The 19,626-nt window shown below is 33.6% G+C and overlaps 1 protein-coding gene and 3 long non-coding RNA genes across 5 annotated transcripts; 3 read left to right on the top strand and 1 right to left on the bottom strand.

Moving 5' to 3' along the window:
• Nucleotides 1–56: 56 nt before the first annotated feature.
• On the top strand, nucleotides 57–10,421 carry LOC139785554 (uncharacterized). Of its 2 annotated transcripts, XR_011721994.1 has the most exons (4): nucleotides 57–174; nucleotides 264–864; nucleotides 6,481–6,664; nucleotides 10,243–10,421. XR_011721994.1 is itself a non-coding variant. In XM_071724720.1 (2 exons), the coding sequence occupies exon 1, from the start codon at nucleotides 4,690–4,692 to the stop codon at nucleotides 6,379–6,381; it is 1,692 nt and encodes a 563-aa protein (XP_071580821.1). In that variant the 3' UTR covers nucleotides 6,382–6,664; nucleotides 10,243–10,421. The 2 variants fall into 2 exon arrangements, 1 of the variants encoding a protein (XP_071580821.1); XM_071724720.1 differs by lacking the exons at nucleotides 57–174; nucleotides 264–864 and having other exon boundaries at nucleotides 4,690–6,664.
• Nucleotides 4,108–4,638, bottom strand: LOC139785555 (uncharacterized). Its single transcript, XR_011721995.1, has 2 exons — nucleotides 4,523–4,638; nucleotides 4,108–4,397 (listed from the first exon to the last, which is right to left on the bottom strand). It is a non-coding gene; the product is annotated as an uncharacterized lncRNA (long non-coding RNA).
• Nucleotides 10,422–10,444: 23 nt separating the features above from the next.
• On the top strand, nucleotides 10,445–11,219 carry LOC139785553 (uncharacterized). The gene is made up of 3 exons (XR_011721993.1): nucleotides 10,445–10,865; nucleotides 11,071–11,124; nucleotides 11,210–11,219. It is a non-coding gene; the product is annotated as an uncharacterized lncRNA (long non-coding RNA).
• A 528-nt stretch (nucleotides 11,220–11,747) lies between these two features.
• On the top strand, nucleotides 11,748–12,609 carry LOC139785558 (uncharacterized). The gene is made up of 3 exons (XR_011721996.1): nucleotides 11,748–11,785; nucleotides 11,869–12,037; nucleotides 12,358–12,609. It is a non-coding gene; the product is annotated as an uncharacterized lncRNA (long non-coding RNA).
• The last annotated feature ends 7,017 nt before the right edge of the window (nucleotides 12,610–19,626 follow it).

The following is a 19,626-nucleotide window of genomic DNA, read 5'->3' as shown; positions in this document are numbered from 1 at the left end:
TACGCGGACTTGTTTTAAATTACGCGTGACCTTTTCCCCCCGCTTCCTATGTCGTCGATACCTTGTATAAGGCAAGCGTGCCATTCTCTGTGTGAACGTCCTCGGAGACACACCGATCCCTGTAATTGATTGACGTGGCGTTGCGACTTGACTATTGTCCAGTATGTTAAATCTGTGAGTTACCTTGGTTGATATCTTTTGTGCTATCTATTGTGTTCCTGTATGAATATTGAGAGAGGATGGTACTCCGAATTTGTCCACAGGCGTTGCGTCACAATGACAACGACATTACATCCGTTTGAAAATTTTCTGGCGCTCCAACCAGGAAACTTCTATGCGACGATATTCTGGAACGTGTCGGAGTGCACATCTAACATAACTGACCAGCGATGATTTGTTGTTTACGGCGGTAGAATATCTGTATGTATGTTTGCGACGTCGGACCAATTTGTACTAATTTTTATATGTAGGAGTTACGCTGAGGAGGACCCCAAATAAGGGTCGAAACGTTCGTGAATTTGACTAATTTCGACTTCTGAGAATAAAGTTTAGCGTTCTAACGACACGCTTGTGCTCTTATTGCCCGTTTAAGGGTTTTTTTCGATAAAATATAATATTTAATAATATTTAATATAAAATAATATTCGACGCTGACTGGCAAAAAAGATTTATTCGTATATCTGTATTGTTTATTTTTATGCGATAGCTTTATGCTCACCAAAATAAGCAAGTATAAGAAAGAAAGAAGCGCCAGAGTCAGAGGATCACCACTACCCTGTTCGATCATCGATGTCAAGCAACAAGGCGCCGGTATACTACTTGGATGGGTGACCGGCTGAGAGAGTGGATTTCTTCGGACAAACGGTGCGCGGCGGCTATACGCACATGGCTTAATATATTTTTTTTGTTACGGTAACAAAATATTTCATTTTTCACATATTAACAAATAGTTTTTGCGTCAGTAACAAAATTTTGTTTGCTAATACAAAACATTTTTCTCAGTGTAAAATGTATTTGAAATATCTCTGAAGTGTTTCTGCAATATTTCGTAGATATATTTCAGAAATATTTCAGAAATATTGCCAAAATCTTTCAGCAAAGTTGCATTTGAAATAATTGTGCCGATTGAAACATTGCAGAAATGTTGCAGAAACGGTCGTGAAATATTTCTGAAATATTGATGAAAGGTGTAATATTTCAAATGGAATTTTGCAGAAATGTTTCTGAAATATTACATGCCGAGTGGGAGCTGGCTAGTCCGTGTCTTGTTTCGTGTGGAACTCCTCTACCCGGGTAGGGAGTTCCTGTTCGTTTTTGTTCGTGCACGTCCTGTGACCATGTACGCCTTTTTTGACCTCACGTGTGTCTCTAGTTTAGGGTTTACGTTATATATATATATATATATATATATATAGTGGAGGCTGAATAACATAAATTCGTCTCCTTATAAATTATTACAAGCTTTACTTTAATAATATGATGTTTGATTATCCTTTTCCATGTATTATTGCTGTAAATTCTTCACTTCATTATTCAAAATGGTCACAATATATACTATAATCATTAATATTATAAAATTATTATTAAAAACATAATTATTTATGATATTAATATCAAATGTACATTTAATAAAATATATTATACATTAAAATTCGCGGGCTAAAGCCGCAGCGCGCAATACTACTAGTGCCACATAATGGTTATTAGCGACACTAAGAGGGGCAACAGCGCCAACAGCTGAGATTTTAAACTGAGTGCCAGGGGTCTGGCTCTGTGTTTGCTTCCATATCACGAAGTATAGGCTGATAGAAGCTTACAGCTTAAAGTTTCTAAAAGTTTCTGTTCAATTCACTCGTGCATTCTCGTCGCCTACCACGCTTTTTAACATGGGAGACAAACCGGTAAGTACTTAAAATTACGTCACGTATGTAACAAAAATAATGTGTAAGAAGTTAATTGTCAGGGCCGGTATTCTGTACACAACTACCGACATTTGTCGGTTCGATATATAAGTGTCGTTGCGCATGTTTTTTGACATATCAAAAAACATCCGCAACGACACATCGACACTTTATCGAACCGACAAATGTCGGTTACCTGGTCGTCGTATGTCCTTTTTTGATAAATTAATAAAAATTAACGATGGCAACCTTCATTTTGTTAGACCAGATTTTTTTACTCATATAATCAAATAAAAATAATATTACATATTTTTCATCGAAAAAGTCAATGTCCTCACAGGGGTTCCCACCTACTTCGGCATTTTCGTTCGAAAGATAAAAGGACTCATTAAAATTTATTTTGCCAACAGTGGCAAAGCGTGCTCTGAATTCATAAGCGTGCTTAAGTAATGTTTCTTTCAGAGCGCTCTTTTACTCGCTCAATGTTGCACGATGGGAATGAAAAAAATTGCGAGTGACTTTTGTTCTGTTTTTGAATTTAGCCTTCGAATCTTCTATGTCGATGACTCATTATTCTTTTTAGATTTATCTTCCCCTGCAATAATGAAAATGAAATAGAAATAGCAATCGTTGTCCAGAGGTAAAAATGCGTAATGTAACAAAATTCTACAAAATTATCTAGAAAGAATTGTATCTAATTATACGTCCTTAAAAAATTACAGATTCATAATTTTGTATTGAAAAAATATATTGAAAAATTTACTACATAGCATACCAAGATAAATTTATCGTGTTTTGTAATGCTTGGTATGCTATGTAGTGAAATTTTCATATTTCTTTTAATTAAAAAATTGTATAAATATGTAATTTTTTGAGGACGTATAATTAGACACAATTTTTAAAATTGTGTCAAATTAAAAATAGATTTAATTTTTTAATACATGTAGTATATTAAATGTAACAAAAAATTCAATATTTTTAATTTAAAGAATAATTAAAAATATTTAATTTTCTAGAACAGAATAATTAGCCGCAATCCCTCATTACACGTTCTTCCTTTCTTTACCTCTACATAATCTTGTCTTTTGAAGAGTGACACTTTGTCTTTCTACATTTCTGTACGATGATTGCCACTAATATTTCATTTTCGTCAGATAAGAATCCGAAACAGAATAGTGGATCAACATCATCAAAATATTCAAAGGCAGATTGTTCAAACGATATTCAGTTCTACGATAAGCTTGACGCTAATATCGATTTTTTAAAATTTATTTAAAACAACGTTTTTATGAACGTGTGTTCTTTTCAAGCAGATTATTTGAGTTATTAATTTTTTTAATATTTTTTAAATGTCCACAAGAGAGATTGAGTCGAAACATACTTGATACAGATTTTTTACGAAAATGCAGATTTTTTTTTTAATACTGTATTTACATTTGTGTCACTCACAATCACTTTCTTGTTTCATTTTTTTTTATCAGCAACACAGGCGTACTTGGCGTCATATTGCCTCGTGTTGAAGCTAACAGGAGATTGAATCTTCAAGGTATCCAAGAAAGGGTTGCACAGATGATAGTTGCTCATAATAATAACATGATCTCTGGCAGTGACACGGAGTACAGTAATAACAATTTTGGTGATGTCAATGATAGTAGTGATGTCAGTTCTGAAGAATATTTCGGCCTACACGATGCATTGGTAAACCATGATTTAGACGAACGCAATGAGATATGTAATGATGATAGTACAGACTATGAAGATGTAAATATTATAGTAGAAGATGAGGAAAACATGGAGATCAATCATGTTAATATCGAGAATGATCTTGTCGTAAATGATGCACAAATTAACGCATATGTGTTGAGGAGTCTTAAGGAATGGGGGAGGAGGGGTGTAACTGGACAGAAAATAAATGGACTACTACGAATTCTAAGAGTTGTCTTCCCACAGCTTCCAAAGGGCTACAGATCTCTCCTGAGTAGGGGAGACCGGGGCTAAACAGTCCGTTTTTTTCGGTGCCGATTTTTAACAACAAAATAAATAATTGTAGTTAAATGTGGTATACCACTGTAAAGAGTGAACCTTTAGCTACAAAATTTATATAGGAAATTTTTGTCTATGTCGCTTTGTTTAACCGGTATAGAGCAAAAACGACAACGGTGGAAAAATTGAAATCTCAAAAATGCCGGGGTATAACAGTCTGCACTGCATTTTCGATACATATACGTACATCTAATCCTAAAAAATAATAGGATACATTTTAATAATTGTTTTTTAAGAGAAAAATATAAAAATTTATTTAAAATTTTTATGCGAAACATTATTAAAAAATAGTTACGAGGGTTCCTCTTTCCGCAGAAATCACTCGCCCGACTTGTTTTACTCCTCGACGTCCGATGACTCTATTCGGTGTCTGAACGGTTGTAATTCCCGTCTCATCCATATTCCATATGCAGTGAGCCCGAAAATGTCTTGGAAATGCACCCGGACTGCTTACTGACCAATTAGCCCCAAACACAAGTTTCAGGTTTGATCGCCCACGAAATATTAGACATCAACGATAATAAAAAAAACTACACTGGATTCGTGTTCAGCATGTATTACTCTTTATAATCACGTACCTCGAGATTTGGAGAGCAAATATTATTGCAGATATTACAAAATTTCCACGCGCAGAAAATGTAACTTTCACCTTCCGAAAACACGTTTGCCCTCGTAAAAATCATAACACGGCAGGTAACCTGCCGAAACTCCGTTGGTCACATGGGTACTATAAGCAGCGTTTACAATGTTAATAGCGAGTTCGCACAATATACAGGTTCCGAGATATTTGATTAAACGTATTTACCCCGTAGACGTTTTAGCCCCGGTCTCCCCTACTCCTCGAAACACACCTGTGAATGATATTGGAAATGGACATCTCTGGTATAAAGGCATCAGATCTAATATTCAGTCTAAATTATCAGAGGAATATTTTACTGCTAATCAAGAAATTATGATGGATGTCAATATAGATGGGATAAAACCTTTCCCTCAGAGTTGTTCTCAAAAAGACTTTTGGCCAATTTTGGGGAGTTTTGCCAATCAGGATGAACCATTCATTATAGCAGTATTTTATGGTGACGGAAAGCCCAATGACTTAAATGCATTTCTGGAAGACTATGTTGCAGAAGTGGCTGCTCTTCAGGAATCTGGTTTTGAAATCAATGGAACTGTTTATCCTTTTAGAGTAAGAAATTATATCCTGGATGCCCCTGCTCGAGCATTTATCAAGTGCTGTGTTGGACATGGTGGAACTTTTGCATGTGAAAAGTGCTGTGTCACAGGTTGTAAATATCGGGCTCGGGAAATTTTCATTGACATGGATGCTGATCTCAGGACTGATGAATCTTTTAATACCAGAAAAAATCCTCAGCACCACACTAATAATGTGTCACCATTAGAAACTATTGGAACTGGAATGGTCTCCCAGTTTAGACTGGATAGCATGCATCTAAAAGATCAGGGTGCTTTCAAGAGATGGTTGAAATTCTTATTGGTTGTTCCGGGTAATTTTACTTTGACCGATGCAACTCTGAGAGCTGTATCAAATGCTCTTGTGGAATTGGCTCCTCACACTCCCAGAGAATTTAATCGCAAACCGAGACAACTTAAGCGATCAGGTAATAGACTAAAAGCCCAAGAATTGAGGAGGATAGCACTTTATGATGGGGTAAAAATTTTCAAGAATTACCTTACACCTGTTCTTTATCAGAATTTCCTTTTGTTCCATACTTCTATATACATACTATCTAGTCCCCACTTGCTTGATCGGTGTATTGATGTTGCGGAAGAGTTGATGAGAGAATTTGTTACTCATTCTATACAAATATTTGGCCGAGAATTTGCTGTTTACAACATACACAGTCTGATCCATTTGGCTGAAGAGTGCCGGCAGCATGGTGTGCTTGACAATTTCAGTGCATACAAATTTGAGAATCATCTAGGTCTAATCAAGCGCTCTCTTCGGTGTCCCTATCAACCTTTGCAACAGATTGCTAATCGAGATTCAGAGGGTTATGGGGACTTGAGAAAAACTACCAACAAAATACTAGATCGTCAGGAAATCCGCTTAAGTAAGAGGCGAGAGGGTCAAGCTGAGATTCCAGGAGATCATTATAGTAAAATAAAAACTCGTAACATGACCCTTGCTGTAAACGAAGCTGACTGCTGCTTTGTAACTAATCAAAATGATGTGGTAGTCCTGATTAACATTATCCGTACTCCTCAGGGAGAAATTAGATTGGCCAGTCATAGGTTCACACGAATGACAAGTTATTACGACTTTCTCATAGACTCTACTGACATAGGAATTCTTAGCGTGTCTGAATTGAGTGAGCGAGAACAGTTTTTTCGTCTCTCAGATGTTGCTCGCAAATGTTATCTTATTCCAGATGGAAATATTTATCTTTGCATCCCATTAGCTCACACCTTGTTTTGATATTATGAGGCATGATTTAATTGACTTATTTTATTTGTTAAAAATAATCTGCTTTTATAAGTTAATTTAAAATTAATTTTTATATTCTATTTCTTGTAGTACTCCGTAGTTATATTCACTGAGGAGGATACAGTCGACGTAGTAGCTACCAAATGGATCGTAGACAATGGTACGGCAGCATATTGGCCACCAACTAAGCAATCAATAGCGAGGCTTGTGATGGGACTTGCCGATCCGAGTAATGACTGGAAAAAGTGTCCGGTGATAGTGGAACATAGTTATAGTGCGTATGATTTAATTTCCACCTTTTACATGCAGTGTTGTACCAGATAATAACTTTCTTTTTATCTGAGATAAAGATAAAGATCGGTTTTTTTTAAGTTTTATCTGACAAAAAGGTAAACTGGTTTTAAAATATTATTAGATAAAGATAACAGCAAAAATTATGTGGATAATTTATCTAAATTATCAAATTATAAGTAAAAAGTAGAAATTATCAAATTACAAGTAAAAATAAGTAGAAATTCATTACTTTTGGCTTTAGAATAAAACATTTTTCTTTTATTCGGGAATGTCTATCTACTACTATTGTAAGAAACAAAGTGTAAAATTGCATCCGCGGTTCAAAACAACCGCCAAAAAAATTATCTAACATTTTAGATCGATAACACACATTTAGATAGATAAAAAAATCTTACCTCAGATAAAGATAAGCGACACTGTTTAAAATGTAGGCAATAGAACGAGGAGAGATCATATATATGACATCTAGCGCGATTGTATTCGTATCAACTTAGTAAAGTCGAGTCGCGCGAGATGGCTATACTAGCGTCGTCATGCATGCTCCCGCTCGCTTAGCGCGGGTCGCATAGTAACGCGCGCGGTGAAGAGTGTGTGTTGCGCGTGCGCGAGTCGGATGAGGACGAGCTTGCGGCTCACCAGCGAGCATTCGTTTCCGGTCCTTTGGCGAAGTAAGAGCGTTTTTGTATATGAGACGTGCCGGTAGAATAATCTAGAAAAACGAATCGTAACGAGTAGCTAAAGCTGATTGTATTCCCGTATTTCACTATCGTAGTGAGCTTGTATATTTGCGAAGTGGCGAGCAGATCATTTCTGCGAGATATAGATTTGATTGAGATACGCCACAGGACTATACCGGCCGGACGAACGACCACGCCATTATCGTTGCGTGTGAACGCCAAGGAAGGGCCGCTATTACAGCATCGTAGTTTCTCACGAAGGAATAACTGCCATTGAAATACATGAGATGCTTGACGGGCCACAAAAGAGAGATAGATTCTTATATAAAGAATCTATCAGGCAAGCAGAGATCTCTCCAGTAACGAGGTAACTCTTAGAGTTCTGAAAACCATAGATCCTTACCGGTTGTTGAGAATCACTTGAATTCTCAATCGGAGTGCTATGGCGGATTAATATTCCCGTCTCCTTATTTCGATCTTGGTTCCAGATTTCTGGAGAGATTATGCGAGGCTGATGTCCTCAGAGAAAGATGTCTCCTATCTATCGATAGATCTGACATCACATTTTACGATAATCAAGTCGAATCTGAGCTCAGTAAATATTTGTCTTTGTTTATTTTACGTGCGGTTGCAACCGATATATCATTATTCCTTTATTTTCTTAAAGTTCAATTACTCAATTCACGTCGATGAAACCGATCGTCATTTTGTCCAAGAGAACATTGGCTGCGTTCAGCAGAACGCAACAGTATTGCAACTGTTTTATGATTCTCTGCTGAACGATTCTAAACGCACCTAAAGTCTCAACATGTTCACTCAGCGGTCGCCATAATTTTCAGCGAATTAAAAGTACGTAAAACGTCAAACTGTCAAGCAAAACGTCATCGACATATAGTATGGACTGTGGTATGGACTACGCGATGTATAAATGTATGGACTACGGTGTGTACAAATATTAATATAAGAAAATAAAGAAATATATAATTATAATTTAAATAAATTCGGGTTAGCACGCATATAACATAGAATGATAGGTTAAGGGTCTATACACGTACGAGTTTGGCTCGCAAGTCCGGCTCGGCTCGGCCTCTACTCGTTCGTGGATGGGATGTTACGAGCCGGGCTCGGCGTCAAATGAGCCAAATTCGTACATTTTCTTTTCGTGTGTGGTGAAAAAACGTTCGAGTCTGGCTCGTGAATCAAGCTCGCCGAGCCGGACTTGCGAGCCAAACTCGTACGTGTATAGTCCCCCTAAATGTATAGTATTTTCAATAATTATTTTTAAGAAAATTACCAAGAGATAGTAGGAATGCTTGATATATTACAAGATGTGCCACAAACATCATTAGAAGGTATGTACATTTTATTATAGTAATATTATAATTTGAGTTAGTACATTACATTTAATTAATAAGTATAATGCATCAAAGTATTACATATTTTGTATACATTTAACGATTTAACCTATTATTCTATGTTATATGCGTGCTAACCCAAGTTATCTAAATTATAATTATAATATATTTCTTTATTTTCTTATATTAATATTTATATATACATACCATTTTGTAACTTTCTGTGCGTTTCCACTGTATCTATTGAGTTATAAATAATATTTTTATATGTATATTTAGATTTATTATTCTCAGCGATATTAATACACTGGAGGCAGTTATATTACTGATAACGTTTTGCTTGAGATACAGCGTACTTTAATTAGCTGAAAATCATGGCGACCGCTGAGTGAACGTGTTGAGACTTTGAGTGCATTTAGAATCGTTCAGCAGAGAATCATAAAACTGTTGAAACTGTTGCGTTCTGCTGAACGCAGCCAATCTTTCTATGAAACATGTTCGCGTTATTTATATTCCATACTGCGTTACTCATATCACGATAATTATTTTGCGTTCAAGACTATTTCACGTTAGCTTGAAGTAAAGATTCTTTCGCACGTTCACGAATTTCATAACGTCTACCGTAAATACACCTGATTTCTTTTCGAAGATGCAATGCTGCGGCGATTAACGATATATTATTTGTATAGATTGATACGTCTTTCCTTATCGAATAGGATATTTAATAAACAGTGACGCATAATTGGTATATTATTTCCTTCGTATTCTCGATTATCATCTGAGTTGATTTATTTTGCAAAGGTTAGCTACCTTCAAAGCCATTGGCTATTCGAACGAGAATAAAGTTACTTTACAAAGGATAATACGACGTATCAATCTATCTCTTACATGCAATTGATTTTCTATGAATTATGCTTATCTATTTATGTGTGATTATTTATTTTATTCTCTATGTGATTTGTTTCATACGAATGGTCTAATTATCCGAATCTATTATGATGCAAGCTATGATCTGATAAACAATTGCAATTGAAATTACATACAATCCATGGAAACATTAGATGAATATTTCTTGTTGTAAAAGATCAAGATTTAGAATTCATTGAATGAGTTGAATATTACGAGTCGTATTTATTTAGTCCAGCTGACCAAAAGGATCATTCGTCTGAGAATTATGTATATTATGTGAACTACCATTAATGTGATTTGCCATTATCTTATGTGAATTATTCCAAACAAGTTTACTGATTTACTACTTCAAAAATGCAACTTGATATGTGAATATATGATCTCTCCCTCGAATAGAAAAGTGCGTGTGTCGTTTCCTCCCCTCATTAAATCACAAGCCTAGGCTCATGCGTGAGCTTGTACAAAACAGACACGAACTATCTCAGATAAAGATAGAGGAAAAGTTTTCTATATAAATTATTTAGATGATTTATATACATAGTTTTATGTAGACAATACCTTACACTGTTCAACTCTTATTATAATTATAAATCGAAGCTTTGTCTATCTTTTCTCAGGTACGTACAATGTAGCCCGTAAGGCAGCTATGAAGAAGGCTGACACTGGTCAAGCCTTGGACTCGGAAATAACGGATGGAGAAAAGGGAAGGGGAAAGCGGCGCGTTACGAAAAAGAAACATTTTGATGATAGTGACAGTAGTAAAGAGGACATGGACAATGTGAGCCCTGTGCTGAATCCTAAGAAAAGAAGAAGACAATCATTGTGCAGGAGTCTAGTGATTCTGAGGATGACAGAACGTTACTACTACCTTCTCCACAAATAAGTGGCGTCAGAGAGAGATTAAAAGCGCTTCAGCAAAGAAATGCGTCAACCTCAAAGGATGTTTCTGGTACCTTGTATACACAGAAGAGTACTTCTGTATTTGGTACATCAACGAAGGCAAATGTTGCCACATCCAGTGAACCACAAAAGGAGAAGCAAATTACATCATCTATGAAATGTGACAAGAGACTCAGTTCAATGAAAACCCCTGATAAAACATCTTCAAACAGAACTTTTATAGATGACGAAGGATGCACTGAAGCTTCATATACAACTGCATCAAACAGGAGTTCTCCTTCCTGTGTGAGTGTGTCAAAGAAGAAAATTTCCAGGGATCTTTTCCCATTATCACGGAACAGTGAGTTTATACTGATGTTTTTATTGCTGAAGTGCATGCATGGTGTAGATCTCTGAAATCAAGAGACTCGACAGTGTCTTGACACCAAGTAATTAAAAACGATTTTAAAGTGTCAAGACGACGTCGTGCACTCTTTATACAGTAAGTTGGACTTTTACTGGTCATATTTGTTAATTCTAACAGCACATTTTGATTTCTCTATTAGATGACGGCGGCAGCAATAAGAAATGGCCACATCTGATTGATACTCCACGGAAATGTAAGCTATTTGTTTACATACATTTCTATAAATTTTTACACTACGAATCTTTGCCACATGTTAATTTGGATCTTTTCTCCTCCAGTTACCAGAGATAGTTTCATCATGTGTGTGAACGTGAGAATTGCAGTACCCCTCAACAGGGTAGGTATATATTTGTAAGTGAGTAAGTATGATTGTAAGTGATGTACTGTGATGTACTGATGAGAAATGAACTAAACTTTTCTCTTAATTTGTATAAGTGTTTCATTAATTTGTAAACTGTTGTCATTAATTTTCCCTCTTCGTAATAAGCATGAGAGAGAAGTTTTTGTATGAAAAATACCAATAGAGTAGATAGGAAAGATGGTGGGATTGACAAATTGTGCTGTTAAGATCTTTATATGATATTGTTTGTAATATATGCAATACATTGTTGTAGCCTATTCATCTCAGCCAATGTATTCGGCATCAAGTGTGGAAGTAATCAAGGTGGAGCTACTTCATGAGCTAAACAGCAAATTGGATTTATAATGATCCAAAATCAACGAATTATAAAGCAACTATACCCGGAGGAAGCTGCTCTAAGAAACCAAAAGACTTCATCCCTGCCACTTCAATCCAAGGATGATTTCAACAACTTTGAAAATTCTTGCAAACCGAAATCAACCTCATCAGCACAGTAAGTTATCCTTTAAATTAATGTATCTATAACTATATGTCCAAGTCTAGTACAACTATTACGTTTCAATTTTTGCTCTCCAGGCAGATTTCTTCCACGCGGTTGCTTCTGACTGTGTATTGGAGGGTAAGGCGGCAGGAAAGCTAATGAGGAAATGTGTGTCAAACCGTCTCTCAAGAGTGATGAGCTGGGATGGGACTAATAAAACCAAGCTTAGCTTTAATAAATCGAAACTGAAGGAATCAATCTTTTGTGAGTATTATATTATTTCTGGTGATGCCTGCAAATTTTGTTTTTTTAAGTAATAACAATATCAATCGAAGTAAATCATGTTTTTGCAAATCTTTTTATGTTTTGAAAGAGGTGTTAGTAAATTAAAGTAACTATATTTCTGAGTATGAGTGTAATAAAAAGTACTACTGTATTGCTGTATTACTTTATTGGAGAGTTTTGTTATCTTTTTTACATTAGAAAAAATTATTGCAATTTTATGTCTTATTTTACGTGTACGATTTTTCTGTATGGATTCTAGATATTGAAGCTCAGTATTTACAAAATCATACTTCTTTCAGGTTCACTTCTCAAGTTATACCCTGGGAGTAAGCTCTTAGATGTTGAAGCTGCTATTAAAAGGTGGCTAAACACGAGTGCACAGCGCTTGGTATAACAAATACCGTTGTTAATTTCTCGCCTGAGCTATAAATACAGGAGCAGACCTGCAAGTACTTCCACATAAAAGACGTTCTTTTGATTATTTTTGTGTTATATTATTTAAACATACATGGAGAAGCATATGGACAATAATAAACCAAATAGTCCATAAAGACATGTATTATATTTTACACCTTGTTCCCTATGCTCCTTATCGTAGCCGCAACGCATCGAAGCGTGCTCGCACGTCCTACGCCTTTATAAAAAGGTCAAAATAATGTCATTTTGATATCAAATGACGTCAAAAATTTGTCAATATGGAGGTACTGATTGATGTCAAAATGACCTTGACTTACTTGACCTCAGGTTGACGTCTACATGACGTCAACTTGACTAACACGTGTTGCTTGGGCTAGATCCGACAAACGTCTTATGAATTTTTTTTTAACTGTAGAATCCCTAGAAATCCATACATATCAAAAAGTTATGACAAGTAAAAATTTGCTTTGCAAGGCTCCAATTACATATCTGCCTTTAACTAAAGTATATATGCTTATTTCGGCATAATTTTTTGATGGAAGTTATATGTTTTGAAAACGAAAGTTTTCATACCCACCGTCACTATTTTGCAGAACGTTAATACAGAAAACTCGCACTGTCACATTGGACCCCGTGGCTCAAGGAGCCCACTCTCCCCTACTTACGCAGTACTATCCAAGTAGAACAAAAGTCAAGATGATATCAAATAACGTCATATTGATAGTTTAGTGTGTTAATTTAGTATTTTATTAATTTAGTATTTCCAAGATACGTTACGAAAAAGTAGTACTAGCAATCAGTACTCAGTACTGAGTGATCAGTACTCGTAGTATTGACAGTATTAGTATGTTAATACTCATGAATATTGCAGAACGGTCAGTTCTGTGCCTATTAGTTTTTTACAGTACTGGCAGTACTATCATGATAGTACTCCGAATATTAATCTGATAAAGTACTGACCACTCTTCAATACTTTGAAGTAATAAGTATTATTGCTTGTAGTACTGCAGTACTGTAAGCACTGACAGACACAGTACTGACCATTCTGAGTATTAACATACTAATACTCTCAATACTACGAGTACTGATCACTCAGTACTGAGTACTGATTGCTAGTACTACTTTTTCGTTAAGGGTGGTGTATTCATGCATGAGCTGTTTCTATGTGAGCAGGTTCGGACTTGTACAGATTCAGTCAAAAGTGTCGCTCCGGTAGCATTGAATAAGAATAAGTGTTGAATTTTCCTATCTACTGGAGACGAAATTTTAGTTGATAGTGTATCGACAGAAACTACCTTAAGGAATGTAATTTGTTCATACATTCTTTAATTTCTGTATTTGGGCGTATTTTTTGCACTTCATTGTTTATTCTTTGCAGAGCTTTATAACGTAGATGTTTATTATAGTAATTTGGGTGTTTAACAGTATACAGTATAGGTTCATTTTTATACGCCTTTATTAACATTGTTATTTGTCTTTATTGCACATTTTCGAATCTGACGTTTAACGTGTACGAAATTAGCACAATTAAAATTTCTTTTCTGAAGAGCTGTCGATGTTTTCTCAATCGTGACTATTTTTAATGTTTTAATTGGTGCCTGCAATGATGCATGCCTTGCTCAATGCAATGAACGTGTCTATATGCATGCATCAGAGCAAACATAGCAGCATACTAATCATTCAAAAAATCGTGCTTTGTGTGATTTCGGCTTTACTCAAATCCTAGAAAATGAAAACTGATTATTGGATTTGATTCGGACTTTGAAGAACGTATTGAACTTGATCCCATCCTTACATATAATACGTCTGAGACGGGATTCTGTAACTCCTTAACGACAGTTTTGGTATCGTTACGCAGCTTTTTTACCATATATAATACCTGCGCAATGATACCGAAACTGTCGTTAAGGAGTTACAGAATTCCGCTACTGGCACGTTAACTTTTTAACCGAATATTTTTTCAGTGTTGAATCGATCGCGGTAGCACCGTAAATTGACTAGCTCAGTCTCCTGACTTCACTCCCTTAGATTTTTTATTGTAAGGCACATTGAAAGATAAAGTTTACAAAGACGTCTCAACGACATCACAAAACATGCAGCAACAAATTTCATGCACAACGATGAATTTGAAGCAACTAAGAATTCACTTAAATTATATATCCAGAAGTCTATAGAAATTAGGAATACCATTTTGAACACATTCGATAGATACGTAAATGTTTCTATAAATATTTTTCCTCTAAAATAGTTTTTTCAATCTTTTTTATATCTTCATTGTAATAATAAAACAAGCATTTTATGATGCATGCCGAATTCGTCTCTCGCACTGTTCACTAGAAAGATAGGAAGGCAGAGTCCAAAAGATGGGAAGAGAAAAATTGTAGAATTTTATTTTAAAAAATAAAGGTCACCTTACGAAGAAGTTGTAAAGAAAGGACTTACAAAATAAGAAACAAAACATCAATTCATGGATTCTCCTGAATCAAAATATTAAAAAAATAATTTGAATTGGTAGAAATAATTAAGGTTCAAGTTATGTTGTTCACTCGTACATGCACCGGCGTCGCTTTTGAATTGCTTTTATTTAGGTCGTATAATAGTAGTGAAGTGACGCCAAAAGTCGCGACGATTATCCTTGTACATATATACAATAAAATACATATATACTCTCTTTCTTACACAGTTCTCTCCCTTTCTCCTCCCTCCCCCCTCTCTCTCTCCCTTTTGCCTCCTGTTCTCTTCCTAACTTCTTTGTCTAATAGTAAATATTTATCTTTGAAAATGAATGAAAGAAAACGCGCGAGAAGATAACAAATAAAACCTATCAGAACTATAATCTAAATGCATAACTTTTTATTTCTATAATAGAAAAAATGTATTTGATTGAATCTGTATAATTAATGCTTTCATTACAATATATGTATTGTATCTTTTACGCCATCTTGAGCATTAGTTGATATTGACAATTTTGCATTGATATTTCAAATTGTTAATTATTTTAGTTTTATAAATTAGAATTATAAATAGTTTTCGTAAAAATAACAAAAACCATAATTTATATTGTAATTAATTTTAATCTTAGTCAATTAGCTAGTATTTTATATAAAATACATAAATCACGAGTCATAGATAATCATAAATAATGGTAAAATTTATAATAAAATAATTTTTATAATATACGTTAAAATGTAATAATAGGATTATTATATTGTTTATGACCGGTATTCATATTCGAATCTTATATTTAAGACCAATCTTAAGATGTTGTGAACCAATCACAGAGCCATTAGCCATTAGCATCTTAAGACAGTCTTAAAATAAGATCCGACTATGAATATCAGCTTATAATAAATATTTAATTTTCTATATATGACTTTATATATATGTATATACATATATACAATAATTATTAAAGATTTTTTATATATTTATAATAAATTTATAAAAAAACAAAATAATGTATTTTCTGTTATAGATTTTTTAAAAATGTTATCTACATGTATCTAGCCTATTCTATAATAAATATTTATATGTAAAAAATTTTGCAAATATAAAATATACAGTTGTCTTCTTAATATTAATTTTTTTCTAGCTGAAACATCTACTAAAATATTTTTATATACTTTAAACGCACAATGTGGTCCATTTAATTAAAGCACGATAATTCTATTTAAAAAAATCTAATTTTGCATGTGTGTTTTTTCGGCGGTTCGTATTGCTATAGATAAAATAACATTACCTGAAGAACTGTTATGACGAAGGCTGAAGTGAGGAGCAATATCACAATTTATTCGAGGCATCTTGCTTCTTTGATCGTATAACTTTTATCCTTTCGATGATGATGATGTAAATTGCACAATTTAGAGGATAGCGCTCTTCGAGGAGGAAGAGTTGTCGTCGTGTAGACAGACTGATCGTGAATACGCGAGTTCCCGTTCTTGAACACTGCGTTGCTCGCCGCCCCCTATCTTCTCCTACCCCAGATCTTTCCTGACATTTTATTCTCTACTGCCGCCAAATTTTTCAGTAACGCATACGACGCGCAGATTCCACCCTATCTAATATACCCTATGCTCTCTGCATACCTCTCGCTTTCTTTTCTTGCATAGACATTTTTTTGCGCAATGTATTAAGGGGGTATAACACCTTTGAGCATGAAATTTAACCTTTTTTTTCACGATTTTTTTTAACATATAAAGGAATAGAGCAATCGAAAATCGGCTTTAAGGCCGTCTTTTTATTATACATTGAAGATGTAAAAACAAATTTTTTTTGTATATAAAAATTATCGTATATAAAAGAACACCCTGTCAAAAGAGGCCGTGTGCGTCCAGCTGGTGTACACGATTTCGGCTCTGACTGGTAGACCTCGAACAGAAAATCCAAAAAAATTCTTAATCTGTGATAGATTGGCTAGGAGGTACATAGGATTTTTGAAAAATACTGATTTTTGCGGAAATGACACTAATTTAAACAAAAGTGTCCAAATTACACTGAAAATCGTGTATAAAATTGGTTCCAAAAAAAAACTAACAATCCAATTTAAAAACGGCTATGTACCTCAAAAAGTCTGATCAAAAATATAATTTTGATTGTAAGCTTCAAATAATAAAAACATAACATATATAATTAAGTTGGCTTTAATTAAATTCATATACTATCCTAACCTTACTTATTATGTCTTATAATCATCTCTTTTCTAAATAAACATTTTAAAACAAAGTAAAACTAAAATAATCCTAACAATTCACAGTATAAAACATGTGGTTCATTGTTAAAAATGGCCAGGTTCATTATGTACATAATGAACATTTGACACTGTTTTAAAAAAATCAAAATTGTGACTAAACTTTAAAAATAACTTATGAGTTATCTTATAGAGTATGTAGCCAACTAAATTGAACTGTATGCAAAAATAGAGATCCAACTCAATAATTGAGAGAAATATAAGCCTCTGAAATTTACATAGTTTATGTGGACTATTACCCTACATATATAAAATGATGATATATGTACATGACATGACATGACTATATTTATAAATATATACAGTAGGTGAGAAAAATATTTTTATTATTATTTCTTTTTACAATTTTGTATGGAACAGAAAAAATGTCACATAATGTAATAAGGTGGCAAAGGTTTTCTTCAGCAGGATCATTGTATTTATTTATATTAATTGTTTAAAATTAAATTAATTATGCTTTTTTACCACACATTATATATTATATAATATATATATATATATATATATAGTATAATAGATGATATGTAGAATTTAGTTGCAACATTTAGCTGATTTTCGTTGACATTATCTATCTTGTTGCATCTTAACAACGGAACTGCGCTGCCAGCCAAATTTGAGCAACACAAAATTTAAAATATTCCAGTGAAACACTACTTAAAAGTCCGATTCTTGCTTTACATGCTCAACATTTTTTCTTAATTTGAAAATAAATAGCCATTACATTTAGCACAGTTGCGGTTAACACAGTATTGTTTAATTTTAAGAAAATGGACTACGGTCATAAAGCCTTTTTCCATAACTGATCGAGCTGTGAATTACTTTAGAAAGTGCATGAAAGAATCTTTCATTAGAAAAAATAAATAAACTTGTAGTTAGATTATCTAATCTAAAGTAAAAAAGCGATTAAACGCAAGGGTGGCTACTTTGACAAAAATAATGTCAAATATTCTTTAGTGTTTACTCTTTTTACCTTGCAAAAATATTTTTTGCAGAGTTTTTAACATTTCATATTATTTTTTATTTTATTATAAAATATTAAATTATAAAGCAAATGTTAAATTATAACGCATAAGTTTGATTTTATTCATATAATAACCATTTTCAATTAATTAATGGTCTTGAACTTTTGGCTAGCAGTGTATATACACTGCTAGCCAAAAGTTCAAGAATAATCAAGGAATGTGACTCACGAACGGTCGAACTATGAATATGATAAAATCAATATCTACTGCTATTGGGTATACGCTAGGGGAGACCGGGGCTGATAGGCCAGTTTTCCAGTTTTTGATTTTAATAAAAGAATATTGTCGCGTTTATAGGCTACGGTAAGACACGATATTTGGCTATTAAATTAAATTTTTAAAGTAATTTAATTTGTTGATAATTAACTAATCGAATATTTTCCTTATACTTTCACTCTGGTCAACCAACCATGGTCGAAGTTGTTGACTAACAGTATGGGACAGGTTGGTAGGTGTAATTAGTCGAGAAAATGTATTTGCAGCTTAATCCGCGGTAATAAAATAGCACAGTATGAATAGGAAAGTTGTTTTATCATAAACTATTAATTATTTTTTATAATAAGTTATATTTTTGATGATATAGGTATATTTTAAAATTAAATGTAAATTATATGAACAAACTAAACAAATTCTTAACAAATAAAAAATAAATTCGCATTTATAATAAAAAAATAATTTTTTTCAAATAGTAATATTACATCTCCCTTGTAACAAAAGTCAGTCATATACCAATGACTAGTATCTTTGGTAAAATAAAGGCATAAAATTATGTAACAGAAAATGTTTGAAAATAAATGTCTTATTATATAAAAACTTGACATTTTTTAAAATTAACTTTAAAGTTTAAACAATAATTTCTTTAATTTTATTATATTTATGACTAAAATTTAGTTTTTTGAAAAGAAAAAAAAATTAAGAGATATTACTACTTATTAGGTAAATATCCTATCGCTCTTGTATGACTCCTGAACAAAACATTGCGCGCATCTTATTGTTAGATGCGAGCGCGGCAAGAAGATTCCTATATAATGGTATTACATCAATACGAAAATCAAGTCAAAAGTTAAAATACGAAAATAAAGTCAATTAAACCTGATTACTAATCTGGATAAATTTGAAGCTCTAATTTAAAAACGCTTTTGGATATGACTAACGACATATATATGTAACGGCAAAATTATGATATTTTTTAGAGTAAATGACCAATAAACACTTAATGTTTAGGTTACTCTCTGCCAAGTTTGGGAATATTCATACTTGTGTTGGTCATTTTTAAAACAATCTACATAGACTGAGTTACGTAATGAAATGAGATTACCGATTTTGTTCCATTAAAAAAAAAGGATAGAGAAAAAATTGATGATATAAAAGATTATTCATCT

Source organism: Temnothorax nylanderi, unplaced genomic scaffold (genome assembly GCF_030848795.1).
Source record: "Temnothorax nylanderi isolate EJ_2023f unplaced genomic scaffold, tnyl_v1.0 TNYL_tig0827_pilon, whole genome shotgun sequence".
In the NCBI taxonomy this organism is placed as follows: domain Eukaryota; kingdom Metazoa; phylum Arthropoda; class Insecta; order Hymenoptera; family Formicidae; genus Temnothorax; species Temnothorax nylanderi.
This window is presented reverse-complemented; position numbering and strand designations above follow the sequence as displayed.

Bases quoted from the DNA above. Each gene is read 5' to 3' on its own strand.
- LOC139785554 (XM_071724720.1), top strand. From the start codon at position 4,690: ATGTTAATAGCGAGTTCGCACAATATACAGGTTCCGAGATATTTGATT.